We start from the raw sequence: 18,202 nt of genomic DNA on the forward strand, positions 1-18,202 counted from the left end.
GTTGGCTAGGGAGAAACTCGCTGCAGTTTAATGGTGGAAAAATGGAGGTGGTGTACTGCTCTTCGGTTAAAATGTCTAAGCATCTGCCACTGGAATTTAGGCTCACCCCTGAAGAAGAACCTCTGGCCCCTGTCAATACGGTGCGCAATCTGGGGGTTCTGTTGGACATTAATCTCCAAATGGAGTCGCAGGCAAACAAAACAGCCAGCGCATGCTTCTCCTTGATGCGCATGCTTCGCCAGATACTCCCACTGCTACCAAAGGACTCGCGCTCCCTTGTAGGGAGAAGCACAGTGCTAAGCAGGCTGGACTAATGCAACTCTCTGTACTTAGGAGCACCTCAATACATCTTCCAGGGGTTGCAGAGACAGCAAAGCTGGTGCTAAATACGCAACGTAGGTCCTCCACTACTGTGACCTTAAGAGACCTACATTGGCTGCCTATCAGGGAAAGAGTCCAGTTTAAATCGCTACGTATGGTGCACAGAGCCGTACACGATCAGGGGCCGGTTCCACTGCAGGAAAAATTCACCTGGTACCTCCCTAAGAGGCAGCTTCGCTCTTCCATTGCTAATCTGATGATGATTCCTAGATTTAAGCGTACTAGGATGGGGGAGAGCCTTCAGTGTGGCTGCTGCACATCTATGGAACGAACTACCACAGAGTATCAGGCAAATTGACTCTTTGACTGAGTTCAGAAAGATCCTGAAAACCTGGCTCTTTCCCAAGGACTGACGCCTCTTTTTCTGATGCTTTGGCCCGTTCGCATGTCAGTTATTTTTTAATCTAAGCACCAGGATACCCATAGGGTGACAGTTCGGGCTATATAAGTAGCTTTACAATTACAATTACAATTACAAATCGGGCCCGAAGTAACCCATACAATGATAACCATGTTGTGGAAAGCAGTAGTGGAGACTGTGTATGGCTTTCACCTCCCACAGACAGCCAACGTCACTGAGATGCCACACTAATTGCCGAATGTGTGCTTTACAAGTGTGACTAACATAAAATATTACAGAGTTTGTCACATAGACACATATTTTGATGTCACATGCATTACATTCATCTAGCATACGTACCCATGATAGTTTGCTACGACATGCATGCTCCCATGTGGCAATGTAGGTGGGGCAGTGGAAGTCGTTCAGGACAATGTAGGCCGCTTCTGGGTCAGAGAGAAAGTTAAACTCCCCGCAGGCAGTTGTATTTCCTCTTGCTATACAAAGGAGAGAACTAGATAAGAAACTACACTTTGCAAGGAAAATTACAACATTGTCTTATGAAGCAGGAAGCATCATAGATATAAGTCACATGGAGGTCCGATTTGGTTCTGGAACCAAAATACATTCAAACAGGCACAGCACAACAATAAGTGGATGAATAATGGAGTTACAGAGTGCACAGCTGCCCAGGATCAGGCATACCGTCTCTAAGGCAGATAAAGCAGAAAGAGAGTTCAAAAGAATAGAAAAGATGAGTTTTCATAAGTTTCCATAAAGAGAAATGATTTTTGATGTCAACGGATGCCTCCAGAGGGAGAGCTTGTTGCTAGCCTTGGCAGTAACACCTTCAAAAGCATGGCTGTTAGAACGTGATAGAAAATGGGCCTTAGTGGATTGAAAGGGGACAAACAGTGCTATAAACAATGCTTACTTTGTGAAAGAATAAATGCCAGTGATCAAGATTCTACTCAAAAGCCCAGCGTTGGTGTTATTGTATGTGGGCATGCTGAACACCTTTGATCCACCACCTATCCCTTTATCTCACTCTTGGCAGATCCTGCTCTCTCCATTTTTCACATTTTTCACATCTTTCTCTGCCTCCTTCTTTCGCCATTGTGTGTTTTTCATTCTCTTGCTGTGGGTTAATATCTGAGAAGGAAAAATAAGTACCAGTCCACAAAAATGAATGCCAGTGAGTCCCGCCTGCAACCAGAGGCACAAATAAAGTACTGGATATCAGTGCTGGAAAGTTAGGGTATTGTGCCCAATCCCAGTTCCTACAGCTATTTGTGGTCCGATCTGGTATCCGGCCGACCCAGGGAAACTTGTAGAATGTGTACTAGTGTCATTTTCTGACACAAGGAAACATTTCAGCAGCACCCACAAGTAATCTGCATTCTTTTTGTACTGGCTTTGGGTCTACAATCCCAGCCAAGAACAAACAAAGGCCTGATTTATTAGTCTCTCAGCCCTCCCTTTGTTTGACTGTACTACTGTATTGGAGCTATTCGGAGCCTAACACCTTGATGCCACAGCAATGGAAGCAAAAAAGGCTCAAACAGGTTCTCACTTCACAAGTACTTAGAAGAAACTATGACTTTGAGGCAGGTTTTTAACACTGTTTAACTCCCATGAAGAGCCAGGACTTCAGCTTCATGTAGAACTCAAGAAGTGAGGCGGAGGCTGTGATGTGTTGAGGGAGGTCATTCCATGTCTTGGACGCAATGTAGGAGAATGAGCGACCTCCAGTTTTGCACCTGAGGTTGAGGGGAATCTGTACGAGTGAGGCAGAGAGTAGGTGTCTGGTCTGTTGGTGAAAGTGTATGCAGCTGTTCAGTATGTGTGGGTGAGAACTTTGAATTGACTGCGTGCTTGAATGGGAAGCCAGTGAATCTTCCTGAGGTGTGGTGTGATGTGATGTGGGTGTAGTGTGGGAGGTTGAGTATGTGTATTGCCGCAGTGTTCTGGATGGCCTGGAGTCTATGTAGGAGTTGTTTAGAGATTCTGGCGTGGAGAGTGTTGTCATGGTCCAGCCTACTGGTGATGAGTGCTTGCGTAGTGATCCATCTGGTGTTCTGAGGCAAGCGTTTGAAGATTTTTTGCAGCATGCGTAGGATGTGGAAGCAGGAGGGGAACACCGTGTTGACTTTATCAGTCATGTTGAGTCTGTCGTCTAGGATGATTCCTAGATTTCTTGCGTGGTTTGTGGGTGTGGGTGTTGGTCCTAGCTCAGACGGTCACGAGGTGGAGTCCCATGGAGAAGAACTTGTCACTGAAGACCAGTACTTCCGTCTTGTCAGAGTTGAGCTGCAGGCAGTTGGTTTGCATCCAGTCTGCTACCATGGTTATGCAGTTGATGAAGTTGGTACTGGCAGTAGTTGTTTTGCCCGTCAGGAAAAGGATGAGTTGGGTGTCATCAGCATAGGAGATGACGATGATATCTTGTGATCAGATGGTCTTGGCGAGCAGTGTCATGTATATGTTGAAAAGGGTGGGTCTGAGGGGCGAACCGCGTGGGACTCTGCATAATACTCTCTTGGTCTCCCATGTAAAGGGTGGCAGCCTAACCCTTTGGGTTCTTCCCGTGGCGAAGAAACAGATGCTTTTCAGAGCGGATCCTTGTATACCACTTTTGTGAAGTCTTCTGATGAGGGTGTTATGGGAGACAGTGTTGAAGGCCGCATACAGATGGAGCAGAATGAGGGCCGATGTTTCTTCTTGGTCCAGGATGATCCAAATGTCATTGATGGCCATGATGAGTGCTGTTTTGGTGCTGTGGTTCTTTCTGAATCCTGATTGAGTGTTGTCTAGAAGAGGGTGAAATTCGAGGTTGGTTGTGAGTTGTTTGTTGATGGCATTCTTAATCACTTTGGCTGGATAGGGATCCGGCAAAGTGACGGATCTGATGGAGGTGCTGATGATGTGGGTCAGGGTGGAGCTGATTTGTGATGTTCCCAGGTTGTAGATATGTTGGGAGCATGGGTCAGTTGGGGCCCCTGAGTGGATGGTCTGCATGAGTACAGCTGTGTTGTTTTTGGAAAACATTCCTTTATAGAGCTACTCATCTCAATGTAGGGTGTCAGAGCACTTTACATCACTAACAGAGGCATAATCAATCATATATACATACATACATACATACATCCTGGCAAAAAGGGTGTCCTCGCAGTATAACTTGTGGGTGACTAGGGTATTAATGGTGGGCTTTTTGTGTTGCTTGGGAGGTATTTGAATATTTTCCACAGTATCTTCGGGGTGTGGGGGCAAGATGCAGAGATGGTATTAACTTATGGAATCATATACAGTTTGCTGTCAAGGATGCCTTCAAGGCATGGGAGCTGGGGGTGGGTGTGGGTCCGAGTATAGTCCGTCATCATATGGAAGTAACTGGTGGGGTGATCTTGACAAAGATCACTACTTCTGTCTTGTCTCTGTTGAGCTTGAAATAGTTGGCTTTCATCCAGCTAGCAATTCTGGTCATGCAGGTGGCGAACTTGTTTCTTGTGTTGGGGGTCTTGTTTGAGAGGGAGAGTATAAGTTGCCTATCATCTGCATGGGAGAGGACATTGGCATTGTGTGCGAGGATGACATTGGGCAGAGGGATCATGTATGCTTTGAAGAGAGTGGAGCTGAGTGATAAACTTTGAGGCACTCCGCAGATGAGTTTGCAGGCTTCTGAGGAGTAAAGTGCCAGGTTGACAGCTTGTGTTCTATCGGTTCAGAAAGAGCCAATGCAGTGACATGCGGGTCTTTGCATGCCAATCTTGTGCAGACACCTGATGAGGCTGGGGTGTGAGACCATGGCAAATGTTGCAGAGAGGTCCATTAGAATGAGAGCTGCCGTATTTCCTCTGTCAAGGATCATCGTGGAGTAGTGTGGCTCACTGGTTAGAGGCGGCAGGCCCGAGAGCAGAAGTCGGCCCGGGACCAGGGTTCAATTCCCGGCGCGGCAGGGTCATGGACCTTGGTCAGCGGACTCGATAATTCTCGCTTCGGTGCTTACTCCCAGCAAGGGACCATCCCACAGGGAAAGCCAGGACGGGTTCCCCAGAGTTATACAGCGCCAGGAGACCTATGGACGGGTAGCAGTGCGCTTTACAAGCTCAAAAACAACAGCAACATACTGATGTTGTCTGAGGCAGCGATGAGTGCTGTTTCCGTGCTGTGGCCGAGCTTGAATCCAGACTGCGTGGCATTGAGAAGCTGGTGGTTGCTGAAGTGGTCAGTGAGGCCTTGGTTCATTAGTTTCTCTAACGCCTTGCCAGGGTATGGTAGGAGGGAGATGGGTCTGTAGTTGAAAAGCACAGCAGGGCCAGCGGGATGTTTCTTGAGCAGGGGCGTAACAATGGAATATTTTCAAGTGTCCAGGAATGTGGTTGAGTCAATGGAGACACTGAGGATGGGGTTAGTGCTCCGCTTATTGGTTAGAGTCCTTTGATGAAGGCGTGGGAGTAGGGTCAGATGGGGCCAATGAATGGATGGTCTTCATGGTAGCAGTGGTTTTGCTGGTGTTGACTGCAGGCCACAAGGTCAGGGTATGTTCTTTTGCCTTGATGGGCAGTTGAGTTGTGATGGTGATGGGGTCAAATTGAGGGTTGAATGTATTGTGTTTGGATGTGATTTGGTTATAGAAGAATTCAAAGAGCTTGTTGCAAAGGTCTTCCAAGGGGTGATGCTACTGGAGGCAGCAGGAGGCACAAAGGCATCTTTGTTGATGGAGAAGATTTCCTTGCTGCTGTTAGCGCCTGAGTCAATGCAATCTGCAAGTTCTTTGCACTTGGTGTTAATGTAATTGTATTGTTAATGTAAAGAGATTTATAGAGCATAAGGCTACTCAACCGAGTGTCCAGGAGCTAACGGTGTAGTCAGAGAGAAGAAGGTTGAAAACCACTAACTCCATAAAGAGCTCAGCTAGAAGGAAAAGAAAAACAGACATCTACAGCATAAAGAGCCATGGTTCAAGCCCTTTCTTAAACTGAGCTTCTTCATTAATCTATCAGAGCTCCAACAGAAGATTATTCCAACCCACCGGCCCAAAAAAGAAAATAAACGTTCTCCAGATTTGGCCAGACAAACTTGTGGGATCTTTGCCAGATGGTTACTGGAGGATCACAATACTCTTGCTGGATTATAATAGGCAATCCTTGCGGATAAGGAATCAGGTCCTGAATGGTAGAGGGCACTGTGCATCAGCAGATACAACTTGAAAAGAATCCATTTTTAAATGGAAGGGCAATGCTAATTGCGCAGATGAATGATAATGTGCTCACGTCTAGGAAGGCTAATAGCCATCCTAGTTGCCACATTTTGAACAGTCTGAAATTTTCTCAACAGATATTTTGGCAGACCTGTATATAAAGCATTGGCATAATCCAACCTGGACACAGCCAAAGCCAAAACCATTGTGATCCTTTCTGGAGCAGAGAAGAAATGCAGACATTTCTTTAAAATGCATAAGATGCCAAAAAACAGATCTACCTCAGGGATAATTTGATTATGGAAATACATTTTATTTTAAAAATTGAATCCTAAGTTCTTTACAGAATCTACTTGGGTATCTAATGGAAACAGCCCTACTGGCCAGTGGACATCCCCAAAAAAAAGCAAAATTGTTTCCAAAACTGAGCACTTCAGTCTTTTCGGTGTCGCACCTAAGATGATTATAAATCATCCACAAAAGACTACTGAGAGAGAGGGTTGAATGGCATCCTGTTCAATAGGCATCCCTTTACTGGAGGCAAAGAAGATCTGGGTGTCATTAGTGTAAGAAATTATCTAGCCCTAAATGATTTCACCACTTTAGCCAGGGGAAACATATAGATATTAAGCATGGTGCAGCTAAGTGCTGAACCATAAGGAATTCCAACTGAGACCCTTCGGCTATTGGAGGAGTACATAGGAAGCCAAACTTATTGACTCCAGACCTAAAAAAAAAACTTCAACCAGTTCCAGGCATTATCCCTAATGTCAATCTTCCGAAAGCGTGATAGTAGCCTGGCATGTGGGACCATGTCAAATGCAGCTGACAGTTCCTACAGTACCAGGACTGCCCTACCACCTGCATCAATTGTACTTGCTTTTTAATCAGTTCAGAGACCTCCAACAAGGCAGTCTTGGTACTGTACCTTGGCCTTATTGACTAGGATGAAGAAGCTTGTTGATCGCTAAGTAGTTGGAGAGCTGATGGTTCACACATTGTTCCACTATCTTAGTGGAGCAGGTAGAAGAGGAATTGGCCTATAGTTGCCCAGGACATCTGGATCCATGTTTGGCTTTTTTAAAAGAGGGACAATGTTAGCCCTCTGCCAGCATGAAGGCACTGTAACAGTGACAAATGACTTATTCAGCAGCACATTCAGGATGGGGTTGATAACTTCTACTCCCAAAGCCAAAACAGAAGAGAGGCAAGGATAATTGTGTGAGCCAGACTTAAGATTTAAAATAGCACATCTAGAGTCTTCCAAGGAGATTGTGTTGGACTAAGACAGAAAATAAGATGTGGTACTGGAATTCTGTGTTCCATGTTGCTGGTGGGAGTGTCTTAGTGTGGATGTGAAGATATACTTATCTTTTTTTAAAAAAATGTTTATTTATTTATTCAACACAGTTCCAACAACATCAAGGGAGACATGCGACACCATAGAGAAATCAGACTAAAAAGAATATAACAAATGAAATATATACAAAGAGTTAAATTAAATAATTCATGAACACAATGGGATTTCATCATGTATTCAAATAATCAAAAAATGCTTCCCATTTAGAAAGTCCTATTCTTCGTTTCGTTGCCCCCTTTATAGAGTAAAGGCTCAGTTCAAGATTAACTAACTTATACATTTTTGCCCGCCAGGTCTCGAACAATGGGAGACCAGGATTTAGCCATTCTGCGGCTATACATAATCGGGCTACAGTCATTGCGACAAACAGAAAATACGATGATTGTACAAAAGACTCTCTCTGTTAACCACCTGTCCCATCCCTAAAATCATTAGGGCAGGCGTTTTTTTTAGCGATTGCCCGAACATGTTATAAAAAAACTTTTCTATAGCCTGAATGAAAAAGTTAAGTTTAACACAGGTGAAAAATATATGTAAACTGTCTGCATTTTCACTCCCACATCGATAACATCTTCCATCATACCGATCGCCCCATTTGCACATACGCGCAGGAGTATAATACAAATTAAATACTGTTTTACAGAATTGTGCTTTCAGGTTTGCAGATAAAAAAACTGTGTTAGCCCTGTGTAGAGCCTCAACAATGGAAATATCAGTTTCCCCCAATTCTACCTCCCATCATGCATTATGTTTTGCGAGATCATCAGTTGCAAAGGAAGACAGTATTTTGTACAATGATCCTACCTTCCCCTGAGCCTTTACTGCTTCTAGAAGGACATTTGTACTGATTTTTACCTTTCTGCGATTAGGGAAGTCCCAAATTTGGAGAAATTTAAAAAAATGTGCATTGAGGAAGATTATATTGTTTTGAGAGATCCCCATACTGAATAATATGTCCCTCACTATCATAGACATCTCCTGTGTGACAAATGCCCTTCTCTCTCCAATCGGAGACTACCTTATCACGGAATATAATCCGAGGTAAGTTAGCCGCACTTAAAGGTGTGTAATGTGTCAAGCCTTCTAAAGCAATTATTTTGCGTATCCTCTTCCAAGCTTTAAAGGCCGCTTACAGAGTCTTAAAACGAGTTCTTTTGTAATAATTCCCATCTATTTAATTAAATAAACAAAATTTTGCTCTTGACTCCAAGACTAACTGAAAAACTGAAGGGGCTTCAGCTAAGCTGTCAGTTTCATTGCCAGTCAATAGTATAGACATTTTTTGCAAAAAACAAGCATAATAATAATACCCAAAATTAGGTAATGCCAAACCTCCCCTCGTAGTTGACAGCATCATATATTTGGCAGCTCTACGCGGCTTTCCAGGAGCCCATAGAAATTTAACACATAGTGATTGCAGATTTTGCAGTTGCTGTGGCGTTATCTCGAGTGGAATCGATCTTAACAGATAGAGTACCCGGGGTAGTATATTCATCTTTAAGATGTTCACTCTACCTATTATAGTAAAATGTAGTCGTCCCCATCTCGCCAGAGAATTTCTAACATTCCCTAAGGTGAACAACCTTTACAACGAAACTATTACAACGCACTACCATTACAACGTGGTCATTACAACGCAAACCATTACAACGCATTGTGCTGGGGGGCGCTCTAGGATAGGGAATACGTTTAATTTACTATCCAACACCTTCCCTAGTGTCCACGGGGACTGGTGTTGGAATAGTAAATTAAACTGTTCACTATCCAGCACCCCAAAGCGCTATGCGTTGTAATGGATTGCGATGTAAAAACCGCGTTGTAAAGGCAGGCGTTGTAATAGCCTGCGTTGTAACGTCATACATCCTTCCCTAATAGTGTCCCCCAGTTTGCATCTACTAAATCCCTCATCGATGTCCTAATTTTGATGCCTAAATATGTGGCTACAGGAACTACTCTTGGATCTTGTGGTCTAATATTTTCAGTACAAACTATTTGCGTCTTTTTAACATTCAATTTATAACCAGTCATCTGTCCAAATTCGAGTGCTAAGCACTCTATCTCTGGTAGTGCTGTAGCCGGATCCTCTGAGATCACTGCGATATTATCAGCATAAGCAAATACTGAGTAGGGAACATCATGGACTAGAAACGGCTTAATTTCATGACTTTTTAAAAGCATATCGATAAAGGGATTGATATATAGAGCAAATAATAAGGGGGAACAAGGGCATCCCTGCCTTGTCCCTCTGGTGATTTTTACCGGCTCTGAAATCATACCCATTGCCGCTATTCTCGCAACTGGGGATGAGTAAAAAACCCTCAAGGCGGTCATAAAACCTTTTTGAAAACCTACCCTTGACAATCTCCATAAGTACTTCCACTCCACTCGATCATACGCTTTCTCTGCGTCTAATAAAATAAGCCCCAACTGTCGCTTCTCAGTTTGAGCGATATCAAACATAATAATTACTTTATTAATATGAGAAACTGTACCCCGAGCAGGAATGAATCCATGCAGACAGTTTGACACTAGAGAAGCTATAATATTGGACAGCCAATAAGCTAATATCTTTGAGTAAATTTTCCCATCGCAATTAAGTAGTGAGATGGGGCGATATGAGCTCGGTAGCTAAAATATACTTATCTGTGGTGTCTTGACTTGTTCTTCATTTGCATTTCAGTTGCTCACAGTGAAGTTTCATCATCCATCGTTCCTGTGTGTGCCAGCTGACCTGTGGTCAGGTTCTTGCTGTTGGGTTGCTCTTTAAGGGAGTCACGGTGTTGGTGCATGAAATGATCCAGCTGCACAATTTCTTGATGACTTATGGCAATTGATGGTGTGCTTGAGCTGGTGCATGTAGAGGGTAGATGCTTTTCCTGTTGCAGTGGTGGTGGTAGGTTTGTGGTTGTGCAGGATGGGTATACTAAAACTGACAAGGGTGTGGCCTGTCCAGGTCATAGCTGCTGGCTAGTCGACTGTAAGGTTGCTGATTGAAGAGAAAATTAGCTCTAATCGGTGTCTGACATTGTTGGTGGGTTTAGCAACGTGCAGGTGAGGCCGAGGTTTTTGAGGTTTCGGTTGGTGCGATCTTCTAGGGGAAAGGAAAGGACTTTAAGGAGGATGAATTTGCTGGCATTGCTGATGAGGTTCATTGTGAATTAAGTTGTTATGTCTGTGGTGAAAATGATGCTGGTTCTGGTGGTCTGTATATGAGAGTTCCTCCCAGGGAGAAGTTGGCTGTGATGCGTAACTTGATCGTCAGTTGTTCCATGTAGCTTTTGGGGTATCCATGTAGGTGGTGCAGCTGTTACTGTCTTTGAATATGATGCCAACTCCACCTCCTGCCTTGTGATGACAGTCTTGCCTGGCGACCTTGGAGCCAATGTGGATGGCTGTAGCGATGTCTGCTGCAGAGATTGGGTTGAGCCATGTTTCCATGAGGAGAAGCTGATCCATAGTAGGCCTGTTTCCATGAGGAGAAGCTGATCCATAGTAGGCCTGGGCGGTGAACTCCGCTCCGTTCCTGGAGTTTGCAGAATTTCCGGCACTCCGCAGAGCTCGCAGAGTGTAGAAAACTCCTGTCTGCATAGTGCAGCAGAGTTTTTTCCCTGCTTGCGCTCGCCAATGGTTAGTTGAGGAGCACAAGTGCCGCTTGGGTAGAATTTTCACTCGAGCAGCAGGAAGATCAGCACGAACGGCAGTTCGCACTGCACTCTGCCACTTGCGGAACTCGGTGGAGATTTTTTGTCACTTTACGGAGTTCCGCTACGCGGTCTTCCGTGAACTTTGCCCAGGCCTGGTCCAGAGCGTGGTCATGTAGTAGGTCCCATATCTCTGTGGGGTGTATTGTAAGTGAAAAGTGTTGAGGAGACTGAATGCAAATGTAGCATGTGTGTGGGTAGTGTTTGGTCTCTGTGAGCATGAGAGAGTGGCTGGTTTCTGTGCTTGTGTGTGAACGAGTGAGGTGATGGGTGCTGTTGGTGGGTGTAGGACATAGGAGAGTGCATGAGAACTTGTAGAATGTGCATGTGAGTGCTCCTTACGTGTTATGTGGTGCGGTGTTGCAGAAGTGTGGTGATCAATTGCCATGGTTAAGAGCATGGAGGTGTGTGGCAGAGTAGTAGTAGGTAGGGGGAGGATCAAGGTTTCTGAAACTGGGTGCAATCCAGGCATGGACAGGTGCACACAGGCTTGCCTTTGGTGCACCAAAGGCAAGTCAGCGGCATGCCCGCTGTGTGCGTCAGTACTGCAGCCACCATTAAGTAGGTCTTGGGAAAGGGGAGTAACATAGGGGCAGTGGGCGTAAAACTAGTGATGTCACTTCCTGCGCATATGGGTGATGGGACATGCAGTGATGTTACTTACGGTGCAGATGGATGATGGGAAGTGCAATGACGACAATTCCTGTGCAGATGGATGCTGGGAAACTAAGTCCTCTTGCTTGGTTTCATTTTGAGGGAAGTCCAGTCAAGTTATATACAAAGTACGGACTGTGGAGGAGCAGTGCACATTTCCCTTACATGAAAAAGATAACAAATAGGCAACAGTAGCAAGTGCAGGTTTGACCAATGAATACACAACATTTAGCAAGACAGCAACATGCAAAGTTTCAGTCACACAAAGAGAACAGGTACAGCATCTGCAGCTTCAACACATATCACACTCAAGATAGATACAGTACGGTCAGGAGCATTGCAAGTGGCATCAGATTACAGAAGCAGATCATTGCAACTCAGTTGACATCAAACATTTTAATGCTGCCCCCAAGTATGTAAAATAATTTAATCTGAGCCCCCTAAACCAAAAAACATATTTTTCACATATATTCTACAAAATGTTAAATACTGCAAAAGAGTTAAATAACTTTATTTGGCTGGATGGTGCGTATTTTAACAAATAGACAAAGCTGATTTGCAACAGTATTATGAGAATAATGGAGCGGTGCACTCCCAAGTGAATATAGCGTCAATAATGAAGCTCAATTAGTGTCTTCGTTGCAAAACTATATAATTCTTTATTTCCAACAATCCACAGGATTTGCGCAATACATCAGCCAACATGTTTCATTCAAAGGTTGAACTTCGCCAGGGCAAGTGTAATAACAGGTGAATGCAGCAAGTATAATGTTTCTATTGAGTGGATCCTTGGGCCTGGTCTGGTCCAGACCCCGGTCTGGAATATTATCAGATGTTGTAAATCTCTAGACTGCTTAGCGATGTGTGGGCCTCCTTGTTAAGGGCCTAAGAAATATTCCTGCAGTCTAATCGCACAGTGTCTCAGCTCCAGGAACAGATGGATGGATGGCCCACACATCACTAAGCAGTCTACAGATCTAGGATTGGTTTCAGGGTATATCACCCTTCATCAGCCAGGCTAGCTTGAATCCAGTGGTACAGTGAGCAAGGGACCCACGTCTGGGCATGTCCATCCCACTTAGGGTGAAAAGTGTAACTGCAACAAATGATGGACGCAGTGCTGCTAAGCTGCCCTGCCTGCCTGACTGCAGTCGCCTGCCTGCATTGACGTCTGAAAGGTGAGAGTCCACCAGGAGCTGTGTCCGACAACCCGACGGACATGAGATGAGCCCAAGAGTACAACAATATGCCCCAGGCAAAGAGGAGAAATTCACTTACATGTCGCAGTCGGCACTGTGACTGCCAACAAGCTCTGCGCCAAGCCACAAAGTGCGTCTGCATGCCACCACCCATTCTGGCAGGAAGAGAGAGATGAGGATACACGCAGGCAGAACCCAAGCGAGGCCCGTAGGTAAGGGCGGCTGCCTTCTGCCGTACCTCCCCCTCCCGCCCGCAATGCACCAGTAAGCTGCCCTGCCTGCCAACCCAGTGAAAAAAAAGGGAAAGCGTTCCTCCAAATGAGGCAGGACAGTGTACGATATACCACTTCAGCTCCCGCTAGCCAGAGCTCCTGCACAGTGTGGCATAGACAAGGCTGCACCTAACCAAAGCCTAGCACCAGTCCCTCTAGTGTCCATGAGGCCAGCAGCAATGAGGAGGTTGTCGTGGCCTGTGTAGATGGACACGAGCTGCAGTGCCGTACCACTGCCAACCCCTGCCCGCAAACAAGCCACAAGGCCGCCTAAGCATCAGCAGAGGCTCCGCGCCTGACCCTGCGCTGCATTGAAGCTCTGAACATGTATTTCTAGTGATTTTTAAGGCCTGCGATCGGAGGAGAAACTCCTGTGGTCTGACACTAGTGCCATCTTCAGCGCCACAAAGAGCAAAGCAAGTGACTAAAGTGTGCCTCTACAAATTCTAGACGGATCCTCTGCCCGGGAGAAGAATGCCTGTAGTGCCCTAACAACCCTCACTCCGACAGTCACTGCGCAAGTGTAGTACCTCACCTGCCTGCTGTGAGTGGTGAACTAAGGTGGTCTCGCAGTGTCTGGGATCACAAAGCCTGAACAGTTAACCAGACTGACGGCTACTGTTCAAGTGCCATGAGGGTGGCCTCGCTCCCGCGATGAATGTTCTGGGGGATGTACGAGCTGAAAGTCTGCAGTCCCTGTGAAAGTTGCTGCCATGGTCTCCTGCGAGGAGAGCAGTGCCACCTATTGGTGAGCCTTCACACTGCATCCAGGGGGCAGGATGAAATGCGGAAGGCCTGACCAGCACGAAAGAAAGCACTGCACTGATGTCTCCAGCCCAGTGGTGTTCCCAGCTTCAACATTGCTGCAGTGTACCTAAATGTCAGCTACAGTGCCTCCAAGATGCAGCTCAACAAACCACGCCCTGCATGGCAGACACAGTGCATGGAAAACGGCCCGACTGAGCTAGCATCAAGGAAGCATTAAGGAAGCAACAGTGAGAGCAAACGAGCTTGTGGTGCCTTGCGACCAAGCCACAAAACGTACCTCAGTACCTGTCTACATAGCGCCCACATGAATTATTGGGCAAGCAGCCTCAGGAAAACTGCTGTGGAACCCTGAGATAGCCTGCGGAGCCACGTAGTGGACTATTGGTGCTGCTGCACCTGACCAAAGAAACAGCCAGCAGCACTGCGTTCATCATTTTTTGCAATTACACTTTTCTCCGTAAGTGGGATGGATATGCCCAGATGTGGGTCACTTGCTCACTGTGCCACTGGATTTAAGCAAGCCTGGCTGATGAAGGGTGACATACCCCGAAACCGGTCCCAGGATGCTTGTTTCCGGTCCAGGGAGGACCTGGCTTGGCTGCTCGGTCTGGACTGTTCCCATGAGGCACAGGGTCAAGACAGATTTGCATATGGCTGAGTCCAAACTGGGGTGGCGTAGTAGGCAAATGAATGATGGATTTAACCCAGATCTCTTGACAGGGGGAGAATTTCTGAATCATTCAGCATTCCGTACATCATTTGTTGCAGTTACACTTTTCACCCTAAGTGGGATGGGTATGCCCAGACGTAGGTCCCTGGCTCACTGTGCCACTAGATTCAAGCTAGCCTGGCTGATGAATGGTGACATACCCCAAAACCAGTCCCAGGATCCTTGTTTACGGTCCAGGGAGGACCTGGCTTGGCAGTTTAGTCTGGACTGTTCCCACGAGGCACAGGGTCAAGACTGATTTGCATATGGCTAGGTCCAAACTGAGGTGGCGTATTGGGAAAAAGAACGATGGATTTAACCCAGATCTCTTGACTGGGAGAGAATGTTTGAATCATTAAGCATTCTGTCTATCATTTGTTGCAGTTACACTCTTCGCCCTAAGTGGGATGGGTATGCCCAGACGTGGGTCTCTTACTCACTGTGCCACTAGATTCAAGCTAGCCCAAGTGATGACGGTTGACCTACCCCAAAACTGGTCCCAGGATTCTTGTTTACGGTTCAGGGAGGACCTGGCTTGGCAGTTCAGTCTGGACTGTCTCCATGAGGCACAGTGACAATACTGATTTGCATATGGCTGGGTCCAAACTGGGGTGGCGTAGTGGGCAAAAGAACTATGGATTTAACCCAGATCTCTTGACTGTGGGAGAAAGTTTGAATCATTCAGCATTCGTCCATCATTTGTTGCAATTACACTTTTCACCCTAAGTGGGATGGGTATGCCCAGACGTTTGTCCCTTGCTCACTGTGCCACTGGATTCATGCTAGCCTGGCTGATGAAGGGTGATATACCCCGAAATGGGTCCGAGGATGCTTGTTTCTGGTCCAGGGAGGACCTGGCTTGGCAGTTTGGTCTGGACTGTTCAGTTCAGTTCTTTATTTATTTTGGTGGTTAAAAACCATCATAAAAAATACACAATGCATTACAAATCCACATATAATCATTTTACATTATTACTCTGAACATTACACTATTAAAAACACATGTTAAAAATTCTTATTTACAAGCATTAGACGAGAGGAGGAGCAGTTAGTTCATTTCATCCTACATTAACCCCTGGTATTTCTTAATCTGACCACAATTTTTAAGAAACTCAAAATGGAACACAAAGTACGCATCTCGGTTGCTCTTTGCAAGAATAATAAGGCAGTTTTAGCATGGTAAATTTTTGACTCCTTTAAAATGTCCACCAAAAATCTTCGGCGCGGAATTTTATAAAAAGAACATAATAATACAAAATGAAGGGTGTCCTGTGGAGACCTATTGTCGCAGCCGCAGGCACCCTTCTGCTCAATTGTTAACGTAAAACCAGACGGGTAGGCTAGTATGTTATGTAACAAATTGAGCCTAAAACGAGTCATTAAAAACCTCTCATGTTGACTGTACATTAAAAAGAGATACGGTTCCATACCCATTTCATTACTCACAAGCGAGTGTGCTACTACAGATGATTTTTTAGAGTCAAATTGATTCCTCCTGACCTCATATTTTTCCAATAACTGCTTCTGGACACGATTTTTACAAGAGCTATCAATATTTGAGGGGTCAGTAAATAACATTTGCTGACCAATAGACTCTAGGGTGTCTTTGATGTATTTTAGCCAAGGGATTTGCTGCCATCTATCTCTCTGAAGACAATCATCAATAATCTGTCTAGATAGTTTAGCGTTTGGATTTAGCCAAATTCGAAACCAGGTCAGAATTGGTCTCACTTTAATGAGGTCCGAAATATATGGGATGCCAAGCTCCTTATGTGTAATTGCAGCCGGGATACACTGGGGTAACTTTAGGAGTTTCTTAAAAAATGTGTCCTCCTCTGCTTGTATCTGATGTGCATCCCTGAAACCTCACACCTCCGCCCCATAAATAGCTTTAGAGGTACTAACCGCTCTATACAATGTCATAACTTGCTCAGGGGACCAGTGACCCATCCTTCTCGCAAAGTTTAATAAGGCACCATTCGCTGAAACAAGTTTCCTGGACCTTTCCTCAATCAGCGGGGCAAAGCTAATCTTTCCATCGAACAAGAGACCCAAATATGGGAAAGTATTTAGTGTCCAAGACATAAGTTCCTATCTTGAACACAAATCTCTTGCGAGGTTTTTTCCCTGCTACCATGATAAAAGACTTAGTCAGGTTAACAGAGAGATCTAGATCCTTCATGAACCTCTCAAAGCCACTGATCAGCTGCTGGAGACCCACTGCTGTTCGAGCGAGAAGGACCGCGTCATCCGCGTACAAAAGTACTGGTATATGACGCGATCCCACTCTCGGGCAGTCAGTCCCCAGTGTCAGCAGCGCACTCTCCAGGTCATTTATGTAAAGAGAAAAAAGGAATGGGGCCAGGATACACCCCTGCCTCACCCCGCTAGTGCACGGGAAGGGATCAGTACTCACCCCCCCCCCCCCCGAGCTATAGCGGACCTTGGCAGTGGTGTTCCAGTGAAGTTCCTTAAGTATGTTAATCAGATCTGGATCAATTCCCAGTCTAAACATAAGTGCCCAGAGTTTAATTCTATGTACATTATCGAATGCTGCTGCAAGGTCCACGAATCCCATGTACATGGTCCCTTTATCTGCTTTAATGTATTTGGCCACTAGAAGGTATAAATTAAGACATTGGTCACTAGTTGAATTGCCTGTTCGGAACCCATACTGGGTGTCCGCCAAGGTATTATGTGCTTCAGTCCAATCTATCAAACGGTTAAGAATTACCCTACCTAATATTTTACCTGAAACATCAATCAGCGAGATTGGCCTGTAGCACTGTGGGTTATCCCTGCAGCCTTTCTTGTATATGGGAACAATCACTGCGGTTGACCAAGATCGTGGAAGACCAGATTTGATTGCAGCATTAAGTACTCTGGTCATAATCGGTGCCCATAAGTCAGTATTACTCAAAAACAGGTCTGGGGGGGGGGGTGCCATCCGGGCCTGGTGCCTTGTTACGCGTCAGCCCTAGCACTGCCTTTAAAACTTCCGGCAAAGAGAATTCTAGCTCAGTTGCTCTGGGGCCCTCCCAAATTCCAACCTCGCTAACTACCTCCAGTTGATTATATAGACTTTTAAAATAATTAGTCCATTGATCTGGGAGTATAGTAGTACTAATTACTGGGGAACTTGAGTCTTGGAAGCAGGGTCTGTTTACAATTCTCCAAAATTGGGCATAATCCCTGTTTTCTCCTGCTTCTCTAAGGTCTGCCCAGACTTCCTTTTGGAGTGCATTCTTCCTTCTCTTAACCAGCAGTTTATAATTCTTTCTACAAAGGGCAATTTCCTTCTTGTCTCTTGGGGACTTCTTTAAGCAGTGTTTTAAGTCTCTTAGTGCCCGCGAGCAATTCGAATAAAACCATCTTGGGGAAGATATTTCTTTGGCAGACCTCTTAGTTTTTAATAATCCTTCCACTATTTTGGTTAGAGATTCAAATGCCAGAACCACTTCTCTGCCCTCTGTTGCCAGGTCTAAACAAGTCTCTATATATGCTTTCCGGCTGCCCACTAAGGAACTATAGAAATCTTGTGGATTGATCATTGCCCATTTTATGCGCCTCCCTTGGTCCGTTGGTTGGATTATGATATCCCCCCTCGGATTTTTTACT

The 18,202-nt window shown here is 45.4% G+C and overlaps 1 protein-coding gene across 2 annotated transcripts in view; it reads right to left on the reverse strand.

The window, feature by feature from the left end:
- LOC144829107 (pyrimidine-specific ribonucleoside hydrolase RihA-like) overlaps nt 1-18,202 on the reverse strand; it is a 279,763-nt gene that overhangs the window by 14,487 nt on the left and 247,074 nt on the right. For both annotated transcript variants that reach the window (XM_078687914.1, XM_078687913.1), the window contains exon 5: nt 1,082-1,218. In XM_078687914.1, coding sequence (XP_078544040.1) covers nt 1,082-1,218 — 137 coding nt within the window. The remainder of the gene's footprint in view (nt 1-1,081; nt 1,219-18,202) is intronic.

Source organism: Lissotriton helveticus, chromosome 4_1 (genome assembly GCF_964261635.1).
Source record: "Lissotriton helveticus chromosome 4_1, aLisHel1.1, whole genome shotgun sequence".
In the NCBI taxonomy this organism is placed as follows: Eukaryota; Metazoa; Chordata; class Amphibia; order Caudata; family Salamandridae; genus Lissotriton; species Lissotriton helveticus.